Raw genomic sequence first — 27,715 nt, 5'->3', positions numbered from 1 at the left:
CCTGGCCAAACTGAAGACCCCGTCCTGTCCAACTATAGCCACGCCTTCCTCTTGAACAAAACAGAAAGTAGGAAACAAGGGTGCCTTTTTAATTGCAATCAAATACGCTGTCTGTGGTCAGCGCCCCCGAGCCCGGCCCAGGAGCTGTGGGTGGCCTGCCGTGCAGCCCAGAGCAGGCGTGGGGCCCACTGCACGCTGGGGGCTGGGGCCAGGCAGCTGAGCCATGCCACACCCCTTGGGTCCCCGAGCAGTGTCTCCTCTTCAGGGGCCCAGCCTCCGGCGCCCAGGACAGAGGAGGTGGGGCAGAGGGCGAGGGGGCTCCCACCTTCGCACACGCATGCAGACGTCCCAGGGTTCGCTTCCATCCCTTCTCCACTGAGATGGGCAATGGTGCGGTGCAGCCACGGCAGTGGGCGTGGGCAGGGCCGCCTACTTCTGAATCTGGAACAGGAAGAGCCGCAGGTTGATGTTCTTGGCGGCCAGCAGCTTGTTGCACTCCACAGAGTCGACGATGGGCAGCGGTACGTAGTCCGTCTCGTTGCTCTCGTTGGTGAACACGAAGTGGTAGATGACGGGGCTGATCTTCACATCGTCGTATGGGCCCTTGAGCAGCAGAAAGGAGCACTCCAGGGGCGCGGTGACCTTGCTCTTGAGCAGGAGCTGGAAGGAGAGGGTGCGCTTGCACGAAAGGTTGGGGTTGCGCTCCGAATCGTTCACGCGTGCCTTCAGGACCCACGTCTGGTTCAGCACCGTGAACCGAGGCGTCTCATAGTACAGACGCGTGATGAAGTCGTCCGTGCGGTATGGCCGGAACTGGACCTCTGTGGAGACAGACAGGCCGGGGGCCGGCGGTCAGAGGGGGCAGGGCCAGGGTGGCGCCTTCCCGGCCGGCCGAGAAGGGCTCGGCCAGGGAGGAAGGCAACTTACCCAGACACAGCAGCTCTACTTGTCACAAGGCAAATCAAACCCATTAGGGCAAACGAAGGCGCACGCAAGCTTTGGGGGAACAACTACAAACAGAAGTGACACTCGTTAGCGGCAGGGAGCCCAGAGGCTGCGAGGGGAGAGTGGCCGACGTGGCCGGACCCCCACTGGCCCCTCCTTTCCTCCCCGGGGCCCCGCAGGGGGAGCGGCCCCACCCAGGGGGCTGGGGTAAGCAGACACACAGACAAAGGATGCAGTTCTGTGAAAAAGTGTACTTTATTGGTTCCGATACAGAGCTGCCAGAAAAGCCAGCGGCCGGGCTGGCACATGGCCCCCAAGCCCATGCTGGGCCTCCAGGCGCAGCCCCGTGGCGGGCCCAGTCCTGGCTCCGCCAGCTGGCCGCAGGGCACCCGGTCGGCGGTGACCGCCGCCACAGTCCTCATGGCAGAGCCCGCGGCCGGCAAGTCCCTTTGCAGAGGCGGCCAGTCCTCCCTTCCCGGCCACGCCGCAGTCACGCCACCTCGGTCCACAGCGACTCTCCAGGCCTGGCCTGGGTGGTCTGGGACACGGTGCCCACCACGGCAGCCGAGGCTATGACTAACCAGGACCACAGCCTTCTGCTGCTGAGGCCAGGCCCTTGGCTCCCTGGGCCTCCGCAGGCCCGCACAGAGGCAGGCCCGGCCCAGGCAGCGCGGTCTGACTGCTGCCTGACTGCCCTTGACGTGGAGCTGGCCGCCTGGCGTGAGCTCCAGCAAGCACAGGCTTCCTGCCATCCTCTGTCTAGAGCGAGCTCTGGCCTGACTCCTGCTCCCCAGAGTGTCCAAACGCAGTGGTGGTGACCGGGAGAGCCCAGGAAATCCAGCCGGCCTGGGCGCAGTCCAGCCTGCCCATCCCTGGGCGTCCACTCCCGGCTCTGCGGTTTGAGTTGGGCCCCCTCAGCTCGCTCTGGAGCCTTGGCCCTGCCCATCTTCTCACTGGCCTCAGGAAGCCTGCGGCCATTGCAGTAACTGCCTGTCGGCAGGACCCGATGTGACGACTGCTCTTCTTGCCCCTGGCTCCGCAGGGCAGGCCCTTAGCTCCCAGAGCCACCCAGACACACCCACCTTCCAGTGAGACCCCACCTGTCCCAAGGCCGTGCAGCCCCCCTCAGTGAGGACACCACTTTGCCGGGGTCATGGGACCAGGGTGGGGACGCCAGGGAGAGGGACCTCTGCAGAGCCATGCAAGGGCCCCTGGGGTCCTGCCCAGCCCCCCTGCTCGGCCTCCAGCCCTCTTCCCCAAGGCATCCTCCCACGCGCCAGGAGCTCGTCCAGAGCCTGGCCACCGGGTGCATCTGCCCCGGCTCCTGGCTGCCGGCCCTGCCCCAGCCCGTGTGGGGTGCAGCGGGTGGCGGGGCGCCTCACCTGTATAGCCGATCTTTTCGAAGCTGAGCAGGCTGAAGATGCTGTTGTAGAGCTGCATCTCCTTGCGGTGGCTTTGGTCCATCTCATCCAGGATCTCCATCAGCTCGTTGCCTGTCTTGGTTGGGTGGGCACAGGCGGCCTCGTGCACCGTCAGCTCGTGAAAAGGGCCATGCCACGGGCAGCCGATGCGCTTGTACTTGCACTGCGTCACCCTGGGGAGGCGGTGAGCACGGTGGTCACACCCTGCCCACGCAAGGTGGCCATCCCAGGGGGCACCTCCACCCAGCCCTGCTCACGCAAACTGGTCCCTGGACAAATACCCTGTGTGCCGGCCCCGAGAAGGGGTCAGAGCTCAGGAGTGCCTGGGAAGGAGCAGGGCATGTGTGAATTGTGGGTGTGCATACCACCTACACCCACCGGGGTGGGCCCCCCACGGTGGTCCTGAGCCCTGCATTGCTCCGCTCCAGGGAGGCTCAGTGGCCTGGCCCCCTAGGGGACTGGGGAACCAGTGCCCCCTCACGCCAATCCAGAGCCCTTGGGCTGGCCACACTCTACTGGCCCAGGAACACCAAGGACAGGCTCCAAGGAAGAAGTCACCACACGGCCATGAGGAACCCTGGAGGACCAGGGTGACTCCAGAGGCTGCCGGATGCAGATCTAAGCCCCGTCTGTGGGGCCTCCTGCCTGTCCCAGCAGCTTCCCACTGACCCCGCCCTGCCAGGGCCTGGAGGCGGGCAGGCCAGCCCGTCCAGATGCTCACCTGTCCTGGCACTCCTCTTTCTGGTGCCTCTCCAGGATGGAGCGGGGGAACTGGCACAGGCAGAAGCCACACTCAGAGGGCAGCTCGCTCACGGCCTTCTCCACGGCCAGGTTGCGGCAGCAGAGGCTCTTACTGATCTCGCAACGACAGTTGGGGCACGTGGCCTGCTCCTCCTTCAGCCGGGCATCTGCTAGTAGGTGGATAAAACAGCCAGCGCACATCAAGTGACCGTTAGTACACTGCGGAGAAGGAAAGGGAGATGAAGCTCACGGACCTGCGGGACCAGGCAGAGGCACACCCGCCCCACGGCCGGCCCCTCCCGGGGCTGCACCTGCAGGGGCTGCGGGCAGGCAGCGGTTTGACAAGCACAGGGCTGGCCTCTGGAGCCCACGCAGCCCCGTGGGGAGGGCGGGTCTCGAGGTGGCCTTTGCCGCCAGCAGAGCCTGACTTGGGGACGCCTTGAGAGCACGTGCTCTCAGCGAGCTTCCCACCCTCAGCAGGTATGCCGTCACCCAGGCCCCGCCACACTGGCCTCCTGGGCCAGCACAGGTGGCAAGGCAGTTGCCGCCCCCTCGAGGGGCTGGCTCCTGCCAGCGGCTTTCTTGATGGCTGGCAGCACAGCCTGGGCAGATGGGGAGGCCCTCAGTCTGGGCTAGGCACAAGGGCAGCACGTCTGCAGGGGCTTGCTGGCTTTCGGCCTTGGAGCTGGCCCCGCCCTTTCTGAGCCTGTGGATCCAAGGCCCAAACGCTGCGGTTGTCCACCTCCCCTCCAGCCTGGGGGCCTGGTGTGTGGACAGCGGGCTGCGGCTCAGCTCCCTCACTGAGGGAGGGTGCTCCACACATCCCCAGAGCACCCACTTGGTGCCGCTGACACACACAGGCTGTGGGCTCGGGTCTGCAGGGATTCACAGGGTTGGGGTAGAAGAGGCCCACAAGGGAACCAGAGGTGCAGGAGCAGACAAGCCATGTCCTCTGGGGCACACTGGGTGGTCGCTGAGCCTGGGAGGGAGTGTGGTGCCCCCGCCACCGCGCACCCACCTCCCCTGCGAGATGCCCAGGGCAGAGGATGAGCAGGTGGACAGTGTGCCCACCAGCTCCCCTGGGGCCCAGGACCCTTCTCCAAGTGGGATGCAACGCAGTTGAGACAACTGGGGCTACTGCCAGGCCAGGCCCACAAAAGATGGGCCTTCAGTGAACACCAGCCTCCATCCCACCGCTCCAGGGTCCAGGCACGGAGCTGAGGCCTGCAGGAGGCTGAATGAGCTCTCAGCACCCGCAGGCCATGTTTGGGGTCTAGTGGGTGAGGGGACTATGTGCTGAGGGCTGACAGAGGGCCAGGGACAAAGGCCTCAGACACAGAACTCAGGTCCACACAAGTGCCGTAGATCAGCCGCACTCAAATCTCAATTTCTAAGTCAGGTGAAAGGTTAAAGTGTGTGAGATGAGGGGGGAGCCTGGCAGGGTCTGCTCTGGATATGCGGACTGGCTGAGGGTAGGGGTGAGGCTGGTGCCAAGAACAGACAAGGCAGAAAAGGAATCTGTTCCGTCCACCCCCGAGTCGTGGAGAAGCCAGAGAGATCTGAGTGGAGAGGACAGTGGGGTCCGGGCACCATAGGCTGTTGCCGCCAGCCCAGGTCGGGAGTGTTCTCCACGCCCCCGCGCGGGTGGGCCCAAAGGCCTGGCTGCACCGAGCCACATCCACACAGACAGTCGCTGTGGCCTCCAGAGGCAGAGAGGCGAACAGGACCTGCTAACCTGACCACTGACTCACGGGAGGAAGTGCCAGGCAAGGCAGCACACACCTGCCCAGCACCTCAGGGAGGGAGCCAGACCAGCTGCTGAGACCCCAGGGCCTGGGTCCCCACAATCCTTTGTGTGGCCAACGTTAGTTGTAGATGCCCTGAGGCAGAGCCCAAGGGTCTGAGTGGAGAGCAACAGCTGCTGCTAGGCCCGGCCCAGCTGACTTTTCTGGTCTCTGGTGGTCCAGCCAGGGCGTGGGCCTGAGGGCAAGAGACTCGGGATGGGGTCCAGGGATCTCGTGAGGGACGCAAGGCTGCCCAGTGTGTGACCGCTCACTCCCGGCCCTGCCCTGAAAGCCCACTGCTCGGGAGCAGACGGGGTGACCTGCAGGCCTCCCCTTAGAACCCGGGGGTTACAGGAGCAACCCTGTTCCAGGCCAGCTCCCGTCCGGCCCCCAGGAGCCTCCAGACCTAACACAGGCACCAGGCCTCTCCTGGCCTCTGGGGAGACAGGGTGACGGCCCCTCCAGCCCTAAGAGCTCAGCTCTCAGATGGAACACAGCACACCAGCGCTGCTGGCCTGGCTGAGGAAGAAGCACACACCCACAGGTAGTCCCTTACCGGCCACCCGAGGGACACTCTCTGGGGGGACAACGGGTGACCTGCCTGCTGGTCTGTCTGCAGTTACCACACTTGAGCCCTCCCCACATCCAGGACCCCCTGGACCCCCGAGCAAGACCCGACTCTGCACACAGGCCTGGCCGAGGCAGCGGGCCTCTTGCCCAGCCAGAAGCTGGGCTTCAGAGGGCTCAGCCCAGCACTGGCTGTGTGCCAAGCCTCTGATGGACAGCACCAGCCAGGGCAGGCTGGAGTGCCCCACACAACTGCCAGGGCCAAGCCCCGGAGAGCCTGGGCCCGCCACAGAGCAGCTCCTGCCGCACCCAGCCTGGGCTGCTTGCCCACCACCTGCCAGGAAGACTTGAGAGACAGGAAGGGTTGGGGAGGGGGCTCCAGGCTGGCCAGACCCCACAGGCCACCGGCAGGACGACCATAGACTGGTCACCTCCCTTTCTGGGCCTCAATTTTCTCAAGCACATAAGGCAAAGGAACTTCCCTGGAGATCCAGTGGTTAAGACTGTGCTTCCACTGCAGGGGGCACAGGTTTGACCCCCGATCGGGGAACTAGATCCCATAAGCTTGTGCCACCCGCCCCACCGCAAAAAAAAACTGCAATGAGGAACAAGCTGGTCTTACCATGTGCAGCAGAGGTATGACAAGACCACACGAGGGCACAGAACTAACTCTGCCACCACCAGCAGGCCTCTGCACACCCCTGCCCAGGAGCCTCAGGAAGGGCTCCAGGCACAAGCCTGCCTCAACAAAGGCCCTCTCTCCCGCTGGGTTCTCCAGCCAAGTTCCTCTGCAACAGCCCTGAAGGGGGGGCGTTAGCACCTGCCCCCTAGGTCATCACCTGGCCAGTGCACCCAGGCCGTGTAGGGCAGGCCTCTGCTTGAACCACTTTTCCCTGGGGGAGCTGGAGGCAGTGTCTGCACTCCTGAGGAAAAGCCCTGGGCCCTGGGCCTTGGGACAAAAGCAGGTCTTACAAAGTGCCCTCAGTACTTGATCAAGTCCTTGATCAGTAACCCTTATAGCCTGGAATGCACGGTCCCCTCAAACCCTTGGATGCCCCCTAAACGCCACTGCTTACCAGTAAAGGCAGGCTCAGAACCCAGACTCACGAGACCAGCCCACCCTCCAAGCAGTGGAGGCATCAACCATCTAAGTGCCCCTCAGCTCAGCTAGAGCCTCACCACTGCCCCGCCCCCGTCACCTGGCCCAGTAGGGCCTAATGGCACCTCACACCCCTGCATACTCCATCCAAGGTCTCCTCGACCTCTCTCATCAAAAAACACAGAAGGCCCCTTCTCAGGGCAAGCCAGGACTCCAACCTTCCCCCAGGTTTCGGGGCTGAAGCTCTGGGCCAGCAGACCCTGGACCCCCACCCCGAGGCTCGGGGACCTGGGCGGGGACCAGGAGTGCTGCCTGGACCAAATGGTAACTCAAGTGACAGCCAGCTCAAGCAAGCACAACTTCTTGTGTCCACAGACTGGCTCTTCCCCTGGCGTGGACGGCTAAGCAGATAGGTTCTCAAAGTGGGAGCTAGCACAGTTTCGGCACTGGGCAAGAGGACCCCCAGCCACGTGGGTGGGCAGCCCCGTTGGGAGACCCCTTCAACATCACCACGAACAGAGTCTGTGGCACCGGGCAGGTCAACAGGCGCCGAGGCAAGGCACTCACAAGATCCCCAAGGCAGGTACCCATGCTGGCCAGGACCCGGGCAGAGATGGAGCCACCCCTGCCTGACAGGCCTTTCACCCACACAACTGCCCACCAGGTGGCTGAGGCCCTGGGCTGACCTGAGGCCTGCTGGGGACAGAAGGCACAGCAGCACGGCCTCAGCCCTCCCCCGGGGCAGATGGTGCCACTGGCCGGGCAGGTGGGGCGGGAGAGGCATCCCGCAGCAGGGAGAGGATGGCCTCGGCCCGGGGTGCTGCCTCAGCAGGGCCCACAGGAGCAGGAGGGGAAGGACCAGAGAGGGCCCCAGGCAGAAGGGGCGCCAGAGGAAAGGACTGGAGGGAACTCAGGCCGGAGGTAGTGGACTAGGCACCAGGCCAGCTGGCGCCACAGCCCGTGACAGAGGCCCCAACTCCTCCACCCTGACAGGGGCACAGGTGTTCTCCTGGCTGAGAACTGAGTCAGGGTGGCAGAGCCTCTTGGGCCCATCCTCCAGAGGCCGGTCTGTGGCTCAGGGCCTTCGCTGACATCAGTGGGGTCAGGGACAAGTCTGCCTTGCATGAAGGGCTGGGGAGAGCCGGGATGGGGGTCAGGGGTCAGCTGTGGGGGCAGCACCCCAGGCCCACCTGCTGAAGCTATGTTTCCCCTGAAGATGGCAGAGGAGCCGGGTCACAGCGCCCTGGGGTCCCAGAACTGCACGCAGAGCAGGCGCAGCACCGCTGCCCACCGCACCCAGCGCAGAGCTCCTGTCCTGTCCCAGCTGCACCCCAGGCCTCCTACCCCCACCTGGCTGCCCGCTGCTGTGCCTACCCAACAGCCTGGAAAGCGGCTGGCACGCCTTGTCAGGATGCATCTAACACCCACATAAGAACAGCAAAGCCAGCACCTGCCATACCTGCTGTAATCCTGACCTGACGCCACCTAACAAAGGCCATGGTGAGAACAAGTTGCCTGAGCGCCCTGGTCTGACTCCAGAGCAAGATTCCCAAGCCAGGTGGTGTGGCGGGCTGGGTGTGAGCAAGGGGCTCCCATCAGGGACAGGTGACCAGGCCCACGCATGCCACCGTGTCTATTCTCCGCACTACCCAGGCTTCCCCAGAAACACGGAGGTAGGAGCTGGCGGCCAGAGAGCATGCTCTCGAGTTCCTGTTTGCCCAGCCACATCCAGAGGCCTATGGAGACACAGTCACTCCAGCACTGGGCACTGCACGAGGGCTCAGCACGGTCACTGGCTCTTCTCCTCACCCCCAGAACTGGGCACCAACTGCAACAGCCCTCAGATGCATGGCACGGCTGGTGCCGGCCCCAAGGCATGTATCCTGGTGAGGTCAGGCTAAATGTTGCCTGTAGGAACAGAGAGCAAAATATACCACAAGACCAGAGGTGAGCGCACCAGACAGCCCATCAATGTAACTCACCAAGCCAGCCAGCAGAAGTGGAGAGGCTGAGCCCAGGCCAGGAAGACATGGCAAGCAGTGGGCCCCAACCAGGGACACACAGAGAGCTCTGCGTCCACTCATTTCAAGGTAGTACATGCAGGACCCATGCCATCCTTGCCCAGATCCTCCCAGGAGAAAATGGCACAGGGCTCCAGGTCCATTTCAACCTCTCCCCCATCAATGACCCCATCCAGGGTGGCTGTGAAGGTGACCTGGAACACTGCTCGCAGCAAGGAGCGATCAAGAAACCTTATCTTAGGGACCCACTCACCCCAGGCTCCAGTGTGGGCACAGCTGGGCATCCACACCAGGGGCCCCCATCCCACAGCAAGTCTTCGAGGAGCCAAAGTGAGTTCTGATCTGTTGCAGGGCTCTGGTCAACTCTTCCATAGCCAGTGGCTCTCCCACTGACCACATGCTCTAAAGCTTTCTCAAGCCTCTAGAGATGAAAGGAAATTCACTCCCTGCCAAGGCCTGGTGTCACTGGGGAAGGATGGAGGTGGGGCAGAGGGCCAGCGCCGGCACCATCCGTGGCTCTCCTCGCTCAGCAGGCCCATTCCTGGGGAAGCACTGAGCAGAGCCCACGAGGTCATGGGTAAGGCCACCGCCCACAAGGCCGCAGTGCCTTCACCCTGCATCAGAGCTGCTCAGCCGCCTGCCTCCAGCCGGGCCAGGACAGACCTCAGCTCCCGGCACAGTGTGGGCCGGTTTGAACCGGCCAGGCTCAGAGGCCTGGTCACCAGCAGCTCTGGCCAGAGGCAGAAATACAGCTCTCTACACTGAGGGGACCAAGAGCCAGCACCGCATGGTCTGCTCTCACACCAGGTCCAGCTCCAGCCACTCACATGACAAGAGACGATGCACCCCCAAACTCCCCTGGGACTCTGCACCATTGACTTGGCTTCCCAGTGTCTCACTCAAGGCCCAGGGAAGAGTCCTTCTGGAAGAATCAAAAGGTCATGGGCAAACAAAAAGGGTAAGAGAAAGGACAGGTCCTCAGGTGCACCCCGAAGCCTGAGGGGGTTATGAGAAGCACTACCCCCATTTGTACTTAGCCAGGAGGCCTGTGGTACCCGTGAGCTAGGACCTCTGGCCAGGAGCTTCCCAAAGCCCAGGAAGGTGAGTGGAAAACCAGTGTCCTCTCCCAAGGAACTCAATCCACTTCCCCACCAATGCCTCCTCTTTTCTCTCTCCATGATCCGGGCACACTGGGGTCATCCCAAGCAGCCACCTGCCAGAGCAAGAAGGAGCTGGAGATCCAGAGGCTGGGAAATGACAATCCACACTAGCCCTGCACTATTTTAGCACAAAAATGGCCTTCTCACCACAGCCCCCAATTTGAGCGCAAGCAGGGGGCAAGGCCTCATCAGTCATGTCCAGCTCCTGTAAATGCAAACAAAGGTGACAAGAGTTCCTCAAAGCAGTTGTGGGAGGGAAATCAGAGATGGGGGTTGGAGTGTGGAAAAGACAGACAGCGGAGAGAGCAGGACACTGCACAGTGACCCTGGGACCAGAGTGTGACCCTGTTGCTGCGTGTTGCATGAATAGGATCCCCCTGGGACAAGGACCCTCTCTGGTAGGCTTGAGCTGGTTAAGGATTCTGAGTCCAGCCACTAGGCTGCCTCTTCAGATGATATAAAGAAAGTCAACAGACCTCCTGGAGCGCCCGTAGCCTAGGAAGCCAGGCATGTTGTGGGTGAGGAGGGACCGGGCAGGAGCCCAGTCTGAGGCAAAGAAGGTCCAGAAGGCGCTGGGCTGGGCTGGGGAAGAGGCCCAGGCTGTGGGGCTTGAGGTAGGCAGTTCATCCATATCAGGAGTGAGGGTAGGGGTGGGCGAAGGCAAGGACGTGAGCCCTTCCCTTCTCAAAGTTTTTCCAGAAATAAATGACAAGGGGAAGGGGATTTTTCCACTGCAAAGGGTAAAGGGATACAAGGCGAGCATGAGGACAAGTTTGTGGGCGGGCGGGGGGGGGGGGGGGGGGGGCGGTGGTGTCTGCAAAGAAAGTGACAAGAAATCTTGAGGAAGAGCCAAGACCAGGGGCTCCTGGAGCCTACGAAACTCAGGGCTGCGGGGAGCAGGCCGGGAAGTGGGGAGGAGCCCGCATCTGTCGCCAGCTTTCTCTGGGGTCAGTGTGAAGGTGGGCTGGGGAGTGCTGAAGAGAACAGGGGAAGCGGGAAAGAGAAGGGGCGTCTAAGTCGGAGACAGGAGGTTCCCATCAAGGTATAAGGGCAGTCACAGCAAGGAGAAAAAAACGGGTTCTGAGCAGGAAACAAAAAAGTTGCCAGAGGACAAGAAAGGACCTTCCGAACAGGCGCCAGAGTCCCACCTCTGGGCCCCAGGGCTCCAACCTGGCCTCCTAGGAGACGCGGTGCCGGGGGGCCGGCCGCGGCGGGGCTGGAGCCGAGCCGGGTCGGGGTCGGGCCGGCGGCCCTACCTGGTACACGGAGGCCTTGGGCAGGTCCAGGCAGACCGTGCAGCACAGAACCGAGTAGAGCCGCTCCTCCAGCTTCCCGCTGCCCGCCGCCGCCGCCGCCGCCGCCGCCTCGGCTGCCTCGGCCGCCCGTAGCCGCTTCTTGGGCGGCGCGTCGGGGTCGCCCGCCGCCTCCTGCAGCTGCCGGGCGCCGGCTAGGCCCGCCTCGTCTGGGAGCCCGGGCCCCGCCGCCTCACCCAGCGCCGCCGCCGCCGCCGGCCCCGCGGCCGCCCCGGGCCCGGCCCCGACCCCGACCCCGGCCCCGGCCCCGACCCCGGCCGGCACGGAGCCGGCTGGCCCCGCGGCCGGGCCGCCTCCGCCAGCCTCCTCGGCGCCGGACATCGCGGCCGGCCGGCCCGGCGGGCGGGTGCCGGCGCGCTCCCGCGGCTGAAGGTTAGGGGCGCCGCGCGCTCCCTCTGCCCTCTCGCCGCCGCCGCCGCCGCCGAGACCCCGCAGCCCCGCTCCCTGCGCCGCCGCCTCAGTGGGTCTGGCCCGCGCGTAGCACCGCAGCCGCCGCGGCCACCGACCCCGGCGCGGTCGCCATCTTTGTTTTCGCTGCGCTCTCCCCCACCTTCCTCCACCGCCTACGCCCCCTCGTTCTCCCAGTCACGTGAGCTGCGTGAGACCAATGGGAAGGCCTCTCGGGCGAGACAGCGAGTCGTCCAGAGCCAATAGGCGCGCGAGGACCCGCCCCTGCAGAAAGTGGGCGGGGTCTCGGGCGACGAGCGTAGGGGTGCTCACCAGGGCGGGGAAGTCCTGGCGTCAAGTACCGGGTGAACAAGGTACTTCCCGCCACTCCAGGTCTGGACCACACGCCTTGGGTGCCCGGGCACGGAAGGCAACCTTGGACTCCCACGTCTACATGTCTCTGCGCCTTTGTCCCCAGACAGCCAGGCTTGCGTGCGCCGGGCTCTAGCCTAGCTCACCGGAGTGAGAAACTGCCGGCCACCTCTGCCTTTGCCCAATCCTGTCTCCTAACCCGGGGGTTCGGAGGTGCAGAGCGGTCTACTAAGGAAAGCGAGGGTCTTAGGAAATCAGGACTTGACTTGCACAGGCCGAAGGGCAAACGGGTAGAGGTTGAGTCAGCCCTGGGAGGGGATGTACATTTCTGTGAACAGCTATGGACCTTGTTTGCCTTCACCCCAGCCGGCGGCCAGTGAAGGTCACTGCCTCAAAGGACCACCAGCCAGACCTTGTAAGGTCCCAGGAGAGCAAGGGCTGTATCTTCTCAGTCCAGGGGCCCTCCTGACAACAGTGCCGTCAGGCCAAGTTGAGGGAGACCCCCAGAGTTGGTTCCCGCACATTGCCTTCTTTTGCTCAGAAAAACCAGTTGCTGCCCTGGGAGCCTTATGAAGTTCACTGCAGGACTCCTCAACCTGGCTAAAGAAGAGGCAGAGTCCATATTCCTGCTAAATCCCTAAGGTTTATTGGAGACCAAGCCTCTCTCTGGATCCACAACCATGGCCTGCCCAAAATCAAGCCTGAGAACGTGCCTGGGACCCGGTCCCCCTCATTTTTGTTTTGGGCAAGTCCTCACACTGAGCCAGAGAGGGAGACAGTCAATCTGCAGAAAGCTGGCATTAGGAAGGAGAGTTTATCACTCGCAAGAAGGTGGTAGCTGGGCAGAAGCCTCGCCTTGCAGTCTCCAGCCATCACTCCCACTGTAGGCGCTGTGTGTGCAGGGCCCGGTGGTAGGCCCAGCTGCCCCCTGCCAGGGCCCAGCGACAGATGTCCTCCTTTGGCAGCAGCAGCAGCAGTCTGTCCTCCTCCAGCCGGCTCAGAAGACCTGCAGCACCCAGCATCACACCCCCCCACATTCCATAAGAGTTGGTTGTGAAAACGGCCACAATGAGGATAGTCACTGCGACCACCAGCACCACTGCCTGACCAGCCACAGAGCGGCCCTCAGCACCAAGGTGGTCGCCAGCCACTGCCAGCACCATGCCTCCTCCCAGAAGCAGGTTGGCGGAGGAGCAGTCCCCATTCACCCAGTGGAAGTCGAAGGCCAGAAGGGGCAGGCCAATGACAGTGGCCACCCAGGCTCCAGCAAGACAGTCTTCATCTGTGCCCAGCCCTGAAGCCAGCATGGTGGCAGCGGCCAGGGCCTGGAGCAAGAAACCAGCAGCGGCCCCTCGATTTGCCTGTCAACACAGGGAAGGGAAATGTGGGTAAAAGAGGTCAGGACTTCCCTTTAAGCAGGGGAGGGTCTGGGGGTCTCACAGAAGCCTGGCCCACACACTTACCTCCCACCACCCTCTAGGAATTTGGGAATAGGCTACGCCCCTGCCCTGCCCCAATGTACTCACCTGGGCAGTGCTCAGGGCTGCGTGCAGAGACACTGCTCCCAGCGCCAGGTGGGACAGGGCGGAGCTCCACTCGCCCCCTGGCCTGGGGGCCATGACACCTCAGGCGGTAGTGAGTTTAAGGGGACAGGAAAGGGATCCTCAACTTTGGAGAAGAATGTAGAAGCCGGCAACGGGGAGCCCTAAGGGTGTCTCTTCAGGACTCCCAGGTTCCAGAGTCCCATTTCTGAGTTATAAGCTCATCCGAAACTCGAGGGAGCCCTGACGCCACAACCTTGGGGAAGAAGGGCCTAAATCGGCCGGGAAGGGAAAATGCGGTGAGGAGCCGGGGCTGGGTGGGCGTTATCTCTGGCGTCCTGGAACCCAAGCCAGGGTGCAGGGCCCTGCGCTCTGGGAGGCGCCGTCCTCGGAACCCGGTCGGGAATGAGCGACAGCCCAGCCCTCAGGCCGCTGAGCCGCGCGACCAAGACGCAGCGGCGAGCTGGAGGCCCAGACCAGCCCACCGCACCGCCCTCGGGCTGCTGCTCCGCCTCTCGCGCCCGGCCTGCGGCGACCGAGCGCCGACCAACGAGAAGAGCGGCGGCTAGAGCGGTTGGGGGGGGGGCGGGGCCATGGAGTCTGGCCCCGGGGAGAGATGGGGCCAGATGGACGTGAGAGAAGGGCGGGGCTGGGAGGAAGTGGGTCTCAGCTTGGGAAGGGACGCGCAAGTCCATGGTTTGGGGGGAGGGAAGGGGCTCGAGGAAGGAGCAGTGAAGTGAGGGCCGGTAAGGTGGGGTTGAAGGAAGGGGCGGGGAGGGGCGGTGAGAGGAGGGGCTGAGGAAGCGGCGGTGAGGGGAGGGGCTGAAGAAGGGGCGGTGAGGGGAAGGGGCTGAGGAAGGGGCAGGGGCGGGGTGGGACCTTCGGGGGCGGGGCTAAGGAAGGGCGGGGGCGGGGCCTGGACAGGGCAGAGGACGGGCCTTGAGGGGAGGGGCCGAGCAGGGGCTTCGCGGGTAGGGAGGTTGGACGCCTGCGGGTAGCAGCCTCTGAGGGTTGACGCCGCGCGTGGTCCTTCGCGGAGGAGTGGTAGGGATGCTGGAAGAGGGTGCGGGGCTGCGCCGAGGGGGCGGCCGCCGGAGCATGCGCGCGGGCTCTGCGGCGGGCGGGCACGGTGTCGGCGCGGGGACGCGGGGCGGCGTGAAGCCGGGCCCTCTGCCGCCCCGCGCTCCCATGTACGCCTTCTACTCGCTGCTCATCTACATCTTCTACAGCCTCTTCCGTAGGGATGGCGGGGCCGCGGCGGCCGCCGACGCTGAAAACCCGGCCCAGGTGAGCGGGGGAGCGCTCAGCTCGGCCGGCTACCCTCTTCCCGAGAACGGTTCTCAGGTCCCAGGGCGCTGACGCGGGAGAGGGCCCGTGCCGAAGATCCCTTCTCTGGTGTTGGAGGCTGACAGCCCGGCGCCAGCCCCCGGGCTCAGTCCCCAGAGGCAGGGACCCCACGGGCTGCCTGGCCTCTCCTCAGGGCCTCTCCCCTGCTGCCTCCCTAGAGCGCCCGCTGTAAGCCCGGGAGTCGCCGCCGCGCCGACCAGCCAACCGCAGAGCTGTGGACCGAGCTGACCGGCCTGGTCGGTAGGTACTGTTGGTGCATCGGGAACACTACTGAGAGATGCAGGGAGGGACCTGGCAGGCGCCAGCTGGTGGCCTAGCGTCCGACACAAGACCCAGCGCGCCTCCATCCTGCTCCCTGGCTTTGCAGGCTCTTCGGAGGCCGAGGATGGGTCGGGAGGGGGAGCCGAGCGCTGTCCGGCTGAGGTCTCTCTGGAAGAGGCTCTCGTGCGTCTTGCCGAGTTCCTGTCAGTCCAGCTGGGGGCGGAAGAGAGCTTTGGGACTCCTCCCGACCTGAGCAAGGTGAGCAGTTGAAACTCCTCCAGCAACCTGTTCTGTCTCCGCAGGTCCTCTGACCACCATCCATTCCTGTTTTCCCTCCACCCGGCCCCCATTCTTCTCCACTTTGATATCTGTTTCTTTCCTAGCCCGGTGATGTTCCCCCACTGTTGACGGTGACTGGTCAACTCTTGGCTCTCCTGGCATGGATTCGAAGTCCCAGGGGCAGGCAGGCCCTGTCCCAGGGGATGCAGCCTGTCTCAGGGGTGCAGCACCCTCCTCCTGCTGGTGCGTAAGGAGTAGTGAGCTGAAGAGGGACTCTATCCAGGGGTTGATGCCCCCCAGAACCTGTGCGGCCAGATGTGAGGTGCCCCCTTTCAGGCCACAGAGCTCTTCTGTTCTAACTGGGTCCACCCCACCCCAGGATCCCCATTGCAAGAAGAAAGCCCTTCCCTTTCACCAAGGGGCGATGCCCAGGGGCAGCAGCCTCCTCAGCTGGAAGAGGACCAGAGGGCTTGGCAGCGGCTGGAACAGCTCATCCTTGGACAGGTGAGGAGTCCAGAGCAGCTGGGGCCTGGGCGTCTGGGAAGGGCCTGGGAGTCTGGGAGGGGACTGGAAGAAGGTGTTCCACCCGGTGCCCCTCCCTCCTTTCCAGCTGGAAGAGCTGAAGCAGCAGCTGGAACATCAGGAGGAGGAGCTGGGCCAGCTGCGCCTGGGAGTGGTGAGGCTGCTGGATGGGGGCTGGACAAAGGCCCACAGAGGGTCCCAGCCTCCAGGGGAGTCCTGAGGGCTTCCTTCTCTCCCAGGGAGCAACAGACTCAGAGAAAAGGGTTCAGCATCTGACTCTGGAGAACAAAGCCCTGAAACAGAGCTTGAGCCTTACTCGGGACCTCTTGCTGCACTGGGGCCCTGCCCCCCACACCAGGGCCCCCCAGGTATCCTGCTTCTCAGCTGTGACCATCGCTGCAGCCTGGGGCTCCCGCACACCTGGTCTCTAGCACCACTGCCCGTGCTTTCTCAGGACTCCCCCTCTGACCCTTCAGGCCCAGACTGTGGGCAGCAAGTGCATGGTGTTCAGGAGACAGATGCTGGGACCTTCTTGGTGCTCCCAGGGCTGAGCCTCTGCACTCCCCATGCAGGAGGCCCATTTCCATCCCTGGGCAGGGAATTAGATCCCACGTGTCTCACTAAGAGTTTGAATGCTGCAAATGAAGACCCCACACACCCTAATAAATATTTTTTAAAAAGGGGCGGGGGGGGACTTGAGAATCCCCTCACTTCACTCCAAGGCTCCTCCCAGTGGCTGACCCCAGGGGAGCAGAAGGACTTGGGGAATGGACCCTTGCATGGAATTGGGAGGCACGGATGTGTGACCAGCTTTACAACCCTCTCTTAACTTTCTCATCCGTAAAATGGGGCAGCTGGAGTGCACCCCCCAGTTGCCTCCTGCCTCCACAGTTTGACTGGCTCCCACTCCCCTTGCAGGAGAAGGCAGAAGCCCTGCTGGAGCTCCGGGGGCGGCTTCAAGAAGCCCAGGACACCACGGAAGCCCTCCGAGTCCAGGTGGGCACGGGGCCCAGGGGCTGGGAAGTCTGGGGCGCTGGGAAGGGGGTGTCTGAGGCAGAGCCTGGTAAGTGCCTGCTTCCTCAGTGACAGGGGTGGGGTTGGGTGGGGGCAGCTAGGGGTGCAGGAGGTGCAGCTGCAGGGCCTTCAGGGGGCCCTCCGGCAGCTCCAGCAGGAGACTGAGCAGAACTGCAGGAGGGAGCTGCAGCAGATGCGAGGGCAGCTGGCAGGTAAGCTCCGGGGCTGTGGAGCGCATGGCGAGGTGTGGGGTCTGGCCTCCCCTCACCACGGCCTCCCCCACAGGACTTCGTGCTCGCATGGCCAGCTTGCGTCAGGGCTGTGGGGACCTCCGGGGACTCGTCAGCACCTTTACCCAGAGCTGCCAGGGTTCTCTGAGCGAAGCCCAGGGACAGGTCAGGACCGTTTGCTCCCTCCCTCGCGCTTGCTCTCTGGCAGCCTTTTCACTGGCCTTCCCTTGGGGAGCCCCTGTCCCTGCCTCCTTTCCAGTCCCAGGGTGTTATCTGCTCTGATGGAGACTAGGGGCTCTGGAGCCAGAGTGACTGTGTCCTGTGCAGACTGGGGTGACAGTGGATCTCTCACAGGGTTGCCAGGAGCCAGCATTCTCTTCAGGTCCCTGAGCTCCATCCCAGGTCACTGAGAGATCCCTCCCGCCCCCGGGGCCTGAAGCCACAGAAAGCAGTAGATCACTGCAGCTGGGCCTCGTAGTAGATCCTGCCCTCAGCACCGTATCCCCCAGCTGTTTCCACTGCCTCCCCTCTCTGTGCCAGCCCTTCCCTCACGTCTCTGTTCCCCCAGGTTTCCTGGGCTCTGGGGGCACTGTCAGCTGATGGGGCTGGGACTCAACTCGCGGAGGCGCCGCAGGGGCCTCTCCCGGGATGCCCAGGGCGGCTGCTGGAGCTCAAAGGTACAGCAGGTCTGGGGAGCAAAGGGCTGGAGTGGCAGAGGCTGGGGACGTGGAGGCTCTTCACACTTCAGGACCCAGGAGGCAGCGCCTGGACCTGATCTCCACCCCAGGAAACATCCGTGTGCTGTGTCGCCTGAGGCCAGGGACACCCTCCAGCCTGGTGAGCCTAGAGCCCGGCCCAGGTGGCACTGTTACTACCTGCTATCGAGGGCACCAGCGTCGCTTCCGCCTAGACTGGGTCTTCCCTCCACACGCCAGCCAGGAGGAGGTGATGCTCCACCCTTGGATCTGTGTCGACTGTCTCTCAGATCCCCTGGAGTCCTGAGGAGGCTCCTGTCTGTCCGCCCTCCTAGGAGAGAGGGTGGTTGGACTCCAGCAAGGAAGGGAGGGGAGCCAGGGGGCTTGGGAGCAGGGCCGGCATCCTAGCTGGGCACCTGCTTTCCTCCCAGGGTTTTTCCTTTGCATCTGCCCACCAAGCTCTTGCAGGCTGGGGAAGACAGATTATGGCTTAAAGGAAGATTAACATTTTCAAAAGTAACTTTGTGCCAGGAGAGCATGCGTGAGGTGACAGTCCCACGGGGCTGCAGGGCACAGCTGTGGCCCTGCTGCACCCAGGTACCTCCATCCCCCAGGCTTCCCTGGCTGTCCACTTCCCTGGCCCAGCATTCAGCTTGGCCCACTCTGAGGAGGGTACCCCTCCTTGCTTTGTGGTTGGGGGAGTGTGGAGCACAGGTGAGCTTCCAGCACCAGGGTTCTCCCAATGCCCTGCTCAGATCCTGCCCTCCTCCCCTTTCCTGCCAGACCCAGGGAGCTGGAAAGCAGAGGCTAAAGTCCCAGCGCATGCCACCTTGCTCCCCACACACCCTCTCCGATGCACACACCCTGTGCCGCTGGAGCTTCCCAGTAGCTCAGGAACGAGGCTGAGAGCCGGGAGGGCGAGGTGAGAGGCAGAGCTGTCAGACATCAGACTGTGGTGGCCTCACAGGGACAGACGGTGATGAGAGTGCCTGGCAGGTGGCCAGGGCTCCCTCTTCACTATTTGGGGCACCACAGCTGTTTGCCACCTACGTCCATTTACCCCACACCACCCCTACCCTGTCTTCAGCCTCCAAGCCATCTGCAGCCCTCAGGGGCCCCTTCGTGCACTGTCTTCCGGGTGGACAGGGCCCTCAGTTCTGGAGGAGAGTTAAAGGCATCTGGCGCTGAGCCCCCTCACTTGTGTGCCCCGCCTCTGCAGGAGCACCCACAGGGCTCCTTTCTAGCCATGGAGTCTGAGCCACCTCACTGGCTGTTCTGGGTTCTGCTCTAGCGTCTGGCAGTCAACATTTCAGACAGCACTGGCTCCCCACTCAGTTACCAGATGCCTTCTGGGCATGGAAGCTGACCATGTCATTGCTCAGGAGGCTGCTGCTGGTGTCCAGCTGCCAGCAGGATGCCAAGTCCCAGCTCCATGTCCCCTTCACTTGTCTCTCTGCACCCGCCCAGGGCCCGGCTTCAGGATCCTGGCTGCTGCCACCCCCCAGCCATGGGCCCTCTGGGTTCATCTTTCACACGCCACGTGCTGCACTAGCCCTCTTTCCACATTCTCACTTAATCCTCACAACAGGTGCTGCTACAGTCCCCATCTTGCAGAGGAAAAGATGAGTGATTTGCCTCCAATCCCACCTAGGGTTTGAACCTGGCCGTTGAGCCCAGGGTCTGGACCCTTGACTGCTACACCCCCAAGTCTCCCAAGCAGTCAGTCGTCAGGACCGTATTACTCTGTTCCTGCTATTTGTCATGTTCCTTCCCTCTTGGCTGGCAAATTCTTGCAAATGCCACCTTGTCCAGGGAGCCTCCTCTGTTGGTTGGGAGATCCTCGCTTCCCCCACGTTCCCCTAAAGCCAGTCTCCTCCTAGGAGAATCAAGTTATGGTCACATCTTGCCCCAGGCTTAGGGCCCTTCCAAACCCCTTGCACCCCTAGGTCTTCAGGGAACTGGAGTCTGCTGTGCTGTCCTGCCTCGGGGGCTACAGTGTCTGCATTTTCACCTACGGTCAGACAGGGACAGGGAAGACCTACAGCATGGAGGTGGGAAAGGGTGCAGTTGGGGAGCTCTGGAGCCAGGGGCTGGAGTGTGAGCTTGCTGAGGCACCCACGCTATCCCCAGGGCCCGCCTGAGGACCCCGGCATCGCTCCTAGGGCACTGCAGTCACTATTTCGGGAGATGGGCACAGGCGGGCAGCACCGCGTGACCCTCAGCATGGTGGAGATCTACAACGAGGCTGTCAGGTCAGGGGCACCTGGTGCCTCCCGCCTTGCCCCCAGCCCCAACCCCTTCTGTCTCCACCCCCAGGCCCCCCAACGGAGCCCTGCCCTTTCTCACCAGGGACCTCCTTGCCCCAGGGCCTCCCCAGCGCCTGGCAGTGAGGCAGGGCCCAGCAGGCCAGGGGGGAGTCCAGGTGGCTGGCCTCACCCACTGGGACGTGCCCAGCCTGGAGTCTCTGCACCAGGTGAGGCTGCCCAGTGGGGCCCCGCAGCTCTCCAAGCCCCCGCCCTTACCCGCACCGGGGGCGCGGGCCCCGCCGCAGGCCAGCCCTTGTCCGCCCGTCCTGCAGATGCTGAGCCTGGGGAGGAGCAACCGGGCCACCGCCGCCACAGCCATGAACCAGCGCAGCTCTCGCTCGCACGCCCTGGTCACGCTGACACTGCGCACAGCGTCCCCATCGCGCGGTCCTGGCACCGCAGGTACCTCGGCGCCTGAGCCCTGCGGGGGCCTTGCTGCACCCACGCCGGGCCTCCGTCCACGCCCGGCTCGCTCGCCCCTGCAGGCACGCTGCACCTCGTCGACCTGGCGGGGTCCGAGCGCGCCTGGAAGGCGGGGGCGGCCGGCACATCGCAGGAAGACCGGGACGGCGCCCAGCGTCTACGGGAGGCTCGGACCATCAACCGCTCGCTGCTGGCGCTGGGAGGCGTGATGGCCGCGCTGCGGGCCCGCCGGCCCCACGTGCCCTTCCGCGACTCGCAGCTCACACGCCTACTGCAGCCGGCGCTGGGCCCAGGCGCCACGGCGGTGCTGCTGCTGCAGGTGGGCGGGACGGCCTGCGGGGGTGTGATTTGCATGCCAGGCGCCACCCACCAGGGCATGCCTACCAGCGCTGCTACCCGCAGATCTCCACGCGGCCCGAGGATCTCGGCGAGACCGTGTGCTCGCTCAAGTTCGCCGAGCGTGTGAGCCGAGTGGAGTTGGGGCCGGCCAGGCCCCGCAGGGCTCCCCGCTCCGGGACACCCTCCTCCTTGAGCACCGACACACCACTCTCCGGGACCCCCTGCACCCCCACGACGTCGCCCGGCAGCCCTCCAAGCCCCGGCTTAGACAGCGGCTCCAGCTCGGCCCTGGCACCGCCGGAGGACCTGCCTTCCTAGTCCTGCCCAAGGAGCCTGGGTCACATCTCTGCGGGCAGAGGCAGCAAAATCCCTATTCCCTCATGACTTCCTTGATCTCTGGGGACCGATGCCCCCCCCCCCCCCCCCCCCAGAGTCCACCCTCCTCTCCCACCCTGGAGGAGTGCTCTGCCTGGGGTAATGATCACACCTCCCCCGCCCCCTTATCACCATCTGCTGTTATCGCAGCGCACAGCAGGGGATCCCAGGGCCGCAGATGCAGACCGCGGCCAAGTGGTCACCAGAGTCACTATCCCATCACCACATTAGACTTGGATTGAAATGTCTATTCCTTTACTCTTACCTCCCCACCACCATCACCAAAGCCAAGTAGTCTCCATTCTCGATCCCCTTCCCCCCAAAGGTGCTTCCTCTTTCCCAGGCAACAGCTGAGGGAGGACAGGGCTTTAGGCTGGAGCCCCATTAGGTTTTCCCTCCCCCAGCCCAAGCCAGGGAGGGGAGGTGACAGCTGGTGATGGATGGATGGATGGATTGATAGATGGAAGGAGAGTTGGAGAAGGTGGGGCCAGGAAGGGGAAAGGAAGGGCTACTCCAGGTAGAGCCCTGCTCCATCCAGCCTTGCCTCTAGGGGTAGGAGAGGCTCGACTAACCACCAGGGCCGGGTGATGCCCTGCTGGGCCATAGCTCTTCTGGGGCAGCCAATAAACATGTGGACTCTCAGCGTGGCTGGTGCCTCTGTCTCAGGCTGCCAGAGTCACACAGACCTTGGTTTCTCCTCAACAAGCCTAAGGGTGGCAGAGGAAAGCAGCCCCTGCCCTGGGAGCATCACAGGCCATACCAGGAGAGCAGCCAGCCTGGGGTGGGGGTAGCCAGGTCTCGGGGGTGGCTAACCCAAACATCATAGATGCTTTTGTTGGGTGGCACCCCCTGGAAGAGAGCATCTAGATCCCAGAGCAGCCTTGTGGGGCCATGGGTTTCCGGGGCCACTCCCCAATAGCCTGTGCTGGTGGAGGGAGGGCACCGGGGGCAGGAGGTGGGTGGCAGTGGGGCCAAAGGCATCACCACGTTGGGAGTGTAAATGGGCAAGTAGGAGGTGGGCAGCTGCCCCCACAGCGAGGCCCTGTGACCTCCACCAGAGAGAACCCCGGGGTCTGGGGTGCCCTGCAGTAAGTGGAGAGGCCAGGCCCTGGGCTCAGGGGACAGGACGGAGGGCCTGCTGTTTTCCCCCTGGGAAGTCTTCCCCTCTGCCCTGATGGGTCTTGGGCGGGGGCAGACGGGCCACAGAGGCTTCTCAGAGGGCGGGAGTGCAGCAGGTACCTCTCCCTCCCCTGAGCGCTCTGAGCCTGACCGACTGGGGCTGCTCCGCGGCGTCCCCTCCCCGGAGCCCCCTAGCAGAGACTTGATGCTGAAGTCCTCGCAGGGCGGCGACTGGGGACTGGGCGGCTGGTAGGGCCGGCCGTGCAGCACGTAGGGGCCGAGGTCCTTGGCGAAGGCTCCCCTCGCGCCCCTGCTCTGCCAGCGCCGGCACAGGGCCGTGTTCTGCAGCCGCAGCGCCTCGGCCGGGATCAGGCTCACATCGACCGCCCAGAAGTTGCCCTTGGCCTGGGGCTTCGCGGGATCCTTGGGCACCTGGTGGGGGAGGGGAGCAGGCTTGGGTGGGGCCGCACGACCCCGGATATCAGGATTTCCGCCGGCGTCCCGCTCCCAGGCTCTGACCCTCGCCCTGCCCCACCTTGCGGAAGCACCGGTTGGAGGAGAGGTTGTGGCGGATGGAGTCTTTCCAGCCTTCGTAATCGTCCCTGAAGAAGGGGAACGCGGCCTGGACCTGACGGATGATCTGAAACCATCGGGTGGGCGGTGGGCGCCGTGAGCCCGGGCGCGCGGGCGGGGGCAACGCTGCCCTTCCCTTCGCCACAGTGTGTCCTGCCTCGCCAGGAAGGGGTCTGCCCGAGTACCTTAGCTCTCTCCCTGGGTGCCCAGGCCTGGACTGGCCCCCCCTGGTATGGCTGGGGACAGCCAGGTCGGGGTGGAGGCCGGAGCCTGAGCCTCAGGTCATTGGAGGACGCGTAGGGGCACAGGTCCGATCACCGAGTGCGAGGGAGAGCGGGCGGGGGTCCTCTCACCTGGGCCAGCTTCAGCCTGCGGGAGGGTGCAGCCTGGATCACAAGGGCGATCATGGCCAAGTAGGTGTAGGGGGGCTTGTCATGCCGCAGGTATCTCTTCTTCCTCCTTTTGGGGGGCTGGGAGGGCGAATCCCCCTCGGGGAGCCCCAGGCGGGGGTTGCTGCAGGGCCCCATGCAGGGGAAGCAGGAAACGTGGGCAGGGGCCCAGCCGGGCAGTGGGTGCCGGGCACGGGGTAGTGTGGTAGTGTGGGGAGGCAGAGCTGGGACCTGAGGCCAGGCGGGGGCTGGCGGGCCAAGCCCTTTATCATTCGGATGGAAGGGGGAGGGGAGGGGAGGCAGAAATACGCGATGGGGGAGGGGAGCGTGCTGAGGGCAGCCACAATTAGCAGGTTTCGGTTAATCTGGAAGGGAGGGAAAGGGCAGGGAAGATTCCAGTGGGGGCTGCGGCGGCCACCCAGGCCCCATTCCTCACCCCTGGGCTGCCCTGGGCACCCCCCTAGAGCTGGAAAGAAAAGTCCGTGGAAGGGCTTATGACACACACTTACTTTATCCCACCCAGATCTCAGGCTCCCATTTAACAGAGGAGTGATTGGTCCAAGATGAGCTGCCAAGAAGGGGTGGGTCCTGCCCAGGGTTCAAGACCAAGCAGCTAGTAGGACTTTGATGGTGGTCTGGGAGGGCTTCCTGGAGGAAAACTCATAAATAAAAGACAGATACAGTTGACTCAAGGAATTTTCCCACAGGCTGCTGCAGGGCCCTAGCAGGCTCCCCAGGTCCTGGAGGCCATTTTCCTTCCCTCCTTGGTGCTGGTCAACAGTGGGTCCTCATTGTGCACTCAGTCTGCACCTCAGTGGCCCTGGGACAGCTGGACCTCCCTGGCCTGAGAGAACTTCCTGGAAGCACGTTTGTCTTTCTCCCCCTCTTCTGGGCCTCTGGGTCCAGATGCTTTGGAAGTTTTCCAGAGGAGGAGGTCACTTCGTCCCCTGGGGCACTCAGGCAGTGCCCCTGGGTGGGTGTGCATGGAAGGGAAGGCCTTCTGGCCATAGGGGTTTACTGGATACCTCTTGGGGCCACGCCTTGAGAATACATCCCTGTGGATCATGGTTCCTGCCCAGGGGAGCCTGGGAGGACCACTTGGCATCACCCTGGGCAGGAGTGAGGACAGCTGTGTTATGTGTGGGTACACAGGGCTTCCCAGTGCCCTGCAGCTTACGCTAGAAGGAGGGAGATGCTCCCCAGGCTGGTGGGGTCTGGCCTGAGTGGAGAAGGGGCACTCTGGGAGGAGTGGAGGCTGAGCCCCATGAAGCCTGTGGTGCCAGCACCCCCTGCTCAGGCCTGGCTAGAGCCTCTAAGTGCTTTAGCAGGCACAGGGCCTGGCCCAAAGGTGCAGCCCTGGAAAAGTGTGTTTGGCAGCAGCCCTGAGACATGGTTCTTCTGGTCCCAGACCCTTCTGTCCCCTCACCTCCTCCCTGGCCCGATCTGTGGCTCTGCCTCTCAAGTGCTCTGTACCCTGCTCTGTATGCTACCCCAAAGCCTCCCCCTCCCCCACCCCCCCGGAGGACTGGGCAAATTTGCACAAGGGATTTATCAGGCCCAGGACACCAGCAGTGGTGGGATGTTGCTATTAGAACCCCCAGACCCAAGGGAAGCCATGGAAGCACAGGGACACACTTTATATAACTTCACTCAAGAGTTTTCTTGGGCAGCAGCAGCACTCCCCCTGCCCAGTCTGCCCCCAATTATACCCTTAGAGGGCTGAAAATCTGGAGCATACAGTGCGTGCGCAGCTCTCACTGAGGTGCTGAGAGAAGGGATGGGTGATGGGTGCTCTGGAGGAGGAAGCCTGGGGCCGAGATGCTGCTGTTGGGGTGCTACACTGCTACCTCCATTATCAGATTCTTCATATTTCATCTGGCTTCCTCTGGACTCCCATGTCACCTCTTCAAGTCCTGTTCGTTTCCACGGCTCTAGCTGAGAGGTTCTTGTGTCTCCTAGCCCAGTTCAGTCATTGAGAGGTCTTTTTCTCCAACAGGTCTAAGGCACCGCTTTTCCTCCACTGTCCCTTCCTTGTTTGCAGGATAAAGCCCAGCTCTTGGTTTGGCGTTCAAGGCTCCTCACGTCCTGACGACTCATCGCTGACCGCACATACCCCACAGAGCGGGCCCCGCCCTCCTAAACCACCACCTTAACTGTTCCACCTTGGCGCATGCTCTCCCCGCGTAATGCCCCTACTTTGTCGAGTGAACTCGGACCCTTCCTGAAAAGATCAGCGTAATCAGACGACCACCCTCCTGGTAAACTTGTGACTACTTGCGCTTCTCGCCCGGGCAGCCTTTCCCCTTGCCGGCCGGCCATCTCTGTCCCCTGCCCACGCAGCGGTCCGCAGCCGCCCCAGTCACTCTGGGCAAGCCCCGCCCCCGCGCACTTCGACTCCGCCCCCGCGCGGCGACTTCCGGTCCTGGAACGCGCGGGCCGGAAGTTTCGCGTTGCCATGGCAAGGGCCGGGCGCGGGCCCGCCCCCGCGGCGCCAGGAGGAGCGCTGGGCAAAAGGACCCGCGGACTGACTGGCTCGGATCGGCTGCGAGGTGGCTGCTGGCGCGAGGCGGAAGGTAAGGCGCGGACTTCCGGGGCCTGCGGGCGGGCGGGGAGACCGGGAGGCTGGGATCCCGGCGGGAGGCCGCCCAGGCCCCGCTCGGCGCCGGTGCTGAGGGTCGGGAAGGCTCCTGGAGTGGCGGCAGTGAAGGCCAGCCCGGGGCGCTGTTCGCGGCTGAGCCGAATGCGGGGTTTTCAGCCGTGTAACCTGTTGGCCAGGTAGGCAGCACCGGAGTTACCTCCGTTTCAGCCGAGGACATTCGGGCCTGCAGAGAAGGTACTTGCCAGGCTCCGTGTGTGCTTTGGAGCGATGCCAGAGGAAAAACCTAAGCCTTTCTGGGCCAAATTCCTAAACTTCCAGGGGTTCTAGTGACCTCCTTGTGGGGATACTGGGCTCCAGCCCACCGATGGGTGTCCGGGCTGGAATAGCCACCGCTGTTCGGCGAGCGCTGGCCGGCGCGGCTTCGGAGGTGCTCGGGCCTGGGCGGGAAGGTCCGCGCCGGCGGGGCCCCTCCCTGTCCTGCAGTGGAAGCTGCGGCGACTGTGGGGTTAGTTTCTGTGGGTGCGGAGGCGTTCCAGGTGTGGGGGAGCGGGAGCCAGGGCCGAGCTCTGGCTAGCCCTCTCCAGAGCTCTGGGCCTTCCTTCCCCTCCCCCGTCCTTAGCTTGGGGGTGGAGTGGGGGCCCGCACTGCTCTTCTCAGCCCCTCTGCTCCCTGAGATGCAGCTCCCTGGGAGAGCTGTGAAGGGCCTCTGTGCCCCTGGCTGGCCTCCTGGCTTACTTCAGGGGCAGCGAGGGGAACCCTAGGTTGGAGAGAGTCGCCTTATGGGCGGATGGCTCCCTGACGGATCCTGGACCGCGTTGGCCCCGCGAGCAGCCAGCTCCCTGCCGGCCTCCGGTGTGCCGGCGGCTCTTGCTCAGAGCTGGGATGGAGCAGCATCAGCAGGTCTATCCCTCCTTTCCTTGTGGGCTCTCCGCGGACCTGCCCTGGCTTCATCCCTCACCTGCCTGGACTCTGCTCTCCCAGAAGGTTCCTGGGCTGGCAGGAGCCCAGCAAGAGGCCCTTGGTACCTGTGGGCTCCACGTTGGTATCTGTTTTCTAGGGATTTCTGAATCTCACTGGGCGCAGCTTTGGAACCTCAGTCTCAGATGAGCCTGTGGTGACCCAGCACAGCACCTGCGCCCCAAGAGTTCCCCACTCCAGTGCCTCTGCCCCGGTCCACCTGTTAGCCAAAGCAGAATGTCTGGGTGGTAGTGTCTTCTCTCAGACTTTCTGCTCAGTTGCCCAGATCCTGGCTGTCCTGTCCATCTCTTGTACCAGCAGCCTGCACCTCCTTCTGTGGTGGGAGCCTTTGCTCCTGGCCACTCTTCTGGGCTCCGACTCAGCGCTTTGACTCCATTCTTCTCACCATAGGCAGAGTGATGGGTCCGAAATGCAGATCTGATCCTTGTCCCTCCTGAACATCCTTCCTCAGAGACTGCAGGACGACATGCCTGTCTTTGCACACTCGCCCCGTCCTCTGCCCCCACCCCACTCCTAATCACCTTGCCCTGTGTGTCGGGTCTCCACCCTCCTGAACCCCTGCAGTAGTGGTGGAGGAGGCGGGGAGGGGTGAGAGTGAGCTTCCATCTCCCTTCCCAAGCTCTGTGTTCTCAGGAACGGCCCTGCCAGCACATTGGATTGAGAAAAAAGGACAGAGGGACAGTCAAGTCTAATTCCACAGACGTCTGGGACGACGGGTCAGGGAGGAGGAGGCGCTCGGCTGCCGGGCCCTGTACTGGCCATGTGGTGAGGCCCAGCGGCAGACAGCGAGTCTGGGCTGCGTGCTTCCTGGGGGGCTGTGCCAGACACAGATTGCCAGGACTGCCCGAGACTTTGGTCATTCTTTGATCTGACCACTGCTGTTGGGTGGGTTTTGTGTGGGGTGCTTTGTAAGAC

General features: G+C 63.6%; 5 protein-coding genes across 43 annotated transcripts in view; 2 read left to right on the top strand and 3 right to left on the bottom strand.

Annotated features, from left to right (window-relative positions):
• Positions 1–68: 68 nt before the first annotated feature.
• Positions 69–11,595, bottom strand: LOC122679251 (cysteine and histidine-rich protein 1). Its single transcript, XM_043879748.1, has 4 exons — positions 10,995–11,595; positions 3,088–3,326; positions 2,328–2,539; positions 69–821 (listed from the first exon to the last, which is right to left on the bottom strand). Exons 1-4 carry the CDS (start codon positions 11,370–11,372, stop codon positions 430–432), a joined length of 1,221 nt encoding a protein of 406 aa, XP_043735683.1. The 5' UTR covers positions 11,373–11,595; the 3' UTR covers positions 69–429.
• An 838-nt stretch (positions 11,596–12,433) lies between these two features.
• LOC122679274 (cysteine and histidine-rich protein 1-like) lies at positions 12,434–13,503 on the bottom strand. Its single transcript, XM_043879801.1, has 2 exons — positions 13,337–13,503; positions 12,434–13,171 (listed from the first exon to the last, which is right to left on the bottom strand). The coding sequence occupies exons 1-2, from the start codon at positions 13,427–13,429 to the stop codon at positions 12,683–12,685; spliced, it is 582 nt and encodes a 193-aa protein (XP_043735736.1). The 5' UTR covers positions 13,430–13,503; the 3' UTR covers positions 12,434–12,682.
• A 253-nt stretch (positions 13,504–13,756) lies between these two features.
• On the top strand, positions 13,757–21,784 carry KIFC2 (kinesin family member C2). 15 transcript variants are annotated; one of them, XM_043879600.1, is made up of 19 exons: positions 13,757–13,983; positions 14,581–14,638; positions 14,857–14,938; positions 15,066–15,217; positions 15,343–15,481; positions 15,618–15,742; positions 15,849–15,914; positions 16,000–16,128; positions 16,679–16,756; positions 16,872–16,986; positions 17,060–17,169; positions 17,573–17,681; positions 17,792–17,949; positions 19,646–19,750; positions 19,830–19,951; positions 20,066–20,172; positions 20,278–20,407; positions 20,491–20,747; positions 20,831–21,784. In XM_043879600.1, exons 1-19 carry the CDS (start codon positions 13,757–13,759, stop codon positions 21,382–21,384), a joined length of 2,823 nt encoding a protein of 940 aa, XP_043735535.1. In that variant the 3' UTR covers positions 21,385–21,784. The 15 variants fall into 15 exon arrangements, with proteins under 15 accessions (XP_043735535.1, XP_043735538.1, XP_043735534.1 ...); XM_043879603.1 differs by having other exon boundaries at positions 20,049–20,172; positions 20,831–21,653; XM_043879599.1 differs by having other exon boundaries at positions 20,066–20,407.
• FOXH1 (forkhead box H1) lies at positions 21,381–26,237 on the bottom strand. 15 transcript variants are annotated; one of them, XM_043879765.1, is made up of 4 exons: positions 26,019–26,237; positions 23,188–23,882; positions 22,797–22,901; positions 21,381–22,693 (listed from the first exon to the last, which is right to left on the bottom strand). In XM_043879765.1, the coding sequence occupies exons 2-4, from the start codon at positions 23,359–23,361 to the stop codon at positions 21,890–21,892; spliced, it is 1,083 nt and encodes a 360-aa protein (XP_043735700.1). In that variant the 5' UTR covers positions 23,362–23,882; positions 26,019–26,237; the 3' UTR covers positions 21,381–21,889. The 15 variants fall into 15 exon arrangements, 12 of the variants coding, with proteins under 12 accessions (XP_043735700.1, XP_043735701.1, XP_043735691.1 ...); XM_043879766.1 differs by having other exon boundaries at positions 23,188–23,871; XM_043879756.1 differs by lacking the exon at positions 26,019–26,237 and having other exon boundaries at positions 23,188–23,588; positions 23,733–25,585.
• The window catches only part of PPP1R16A (protein phosphatase 1 regulatory subunit 16A), a 24,189-nt gene continuing 22,133 nt past the window's right edge, over positions 25,660–27,715 (top strand). For 6 of the 11 annotated variants that reach the window (XM_043879731.1, XM_043879722.1, XM_043879730.1 and 3 more), the window contains exon 1: positions 25,806–25,998. The gene's annotated coding sequence lies outside the window, so the exon portion shown is untranslated. The other 5 variants (XM_043879729.1, XM_043879723.1, XM_043879725.1 and 2 more) reach the window with 4 other exon arrangements.

This window comes from Cervus elaphus, chromosome 21 (assembly GCF_910594005.1).
Source record: "Cervus elaphus chromosome 21, mCerEla1.1, whole genome shotgun sequence".
Taxonomy (NCBI): Eukaryota; Metazoa; Chordata; class Mammalia; order Artiodactyla; family Cervidae; genus Cervus; species Cervus elaphus.
Note: the sequence above shows the minus strand (reverse complement) of the source record. Positions and strands in the feature narration are given on the sequence as shown.

Excerpts from the sequence above, each read along its gene's own strand:
- LOC122679274 (XM_043879801.1), bottom strand. The coding sequence starts at position 13,429 with ATGGCCCCCAGGCCAGGGGGCGAGTGGAGCTCCGCCCTGTCCCACCTG. Across the intron at positions 13,172-13,336 it reads CAGCCCTGAGCACTGCCCAG|GCAAATCGAGGGGCCGCTGC; the intron begins GTGAGTACATTG and ends CTGTGTTGACAG.
- FOXH1 (XM_043879765.1), bottom strand. The coding sequence starts at position 23,361 with ATGGGGCCCTGCAGCAACCCCCGCCTGGGGCTCCCCGAGGGGGATTCG. Across the intron at positions 22,902-23,187 it reads GCAGGCTGAAGCTGGCCCAG|ATCATCCGTCAGGTCCAGGC; the intron begins GTGAGAGGACCC and ends CGATGGTTTCAG. Across the intron at positions 22,694-22,796 it reads CCAACCGGTGCTTCCGCAAG|GTGCCCAAGGATCCCGCGAA; the intron begins GTGGGGCAGGGC and ends CTCCCCCACCAG.
- LOC122679251 (XM_043879748.1), bottom strand. The coding sequence starts at position 11,372 with ATGTCCGGCGCCGAGGAGGCTGGCGGAGGCGGCCCGGCCGCGGGGCCA. Across the intron at positions 3,327-10,994 it reads CCAAGGCCTCCGTGTACCAG|TGTACTAACGGTCACTTGAT; the intron begins GTAGGGCCGCCG and ends CCTTCTCCGCAG. Across the intron at positions 2,540-3,087 it reads AAAGAGGAGTGCCAGGACAG|GGTGACGCAGTGCAAGTACA; the intron begins GTGAGCATCTGG and ends CCGCCTCCCCAG.
- KIFC2 (XM_043879593.1), top strand. The coding sequence starts at position 13,757 with ATGAGCGACAGCCCAGCCCTCAGGCCGCTGAGCCGCGCGACCAAGACG. Across the intron at positions 16,757-16,871 it reads CGGAAGCCCTCCGAGTCCAG|CTAGGGGTGCAGGAGGTGCA; the intron begins GTGGGCACGGGG and ends GGGTGGGGGCAG. Across the intron at positions 16,987-17,059 it reads GATGCGAGGGCAGCTGGCAG|GACTTCGTGCTCGCATGGCC; the intron begins GTAAGCTCCGGG and ends CCTCCCCCACAG.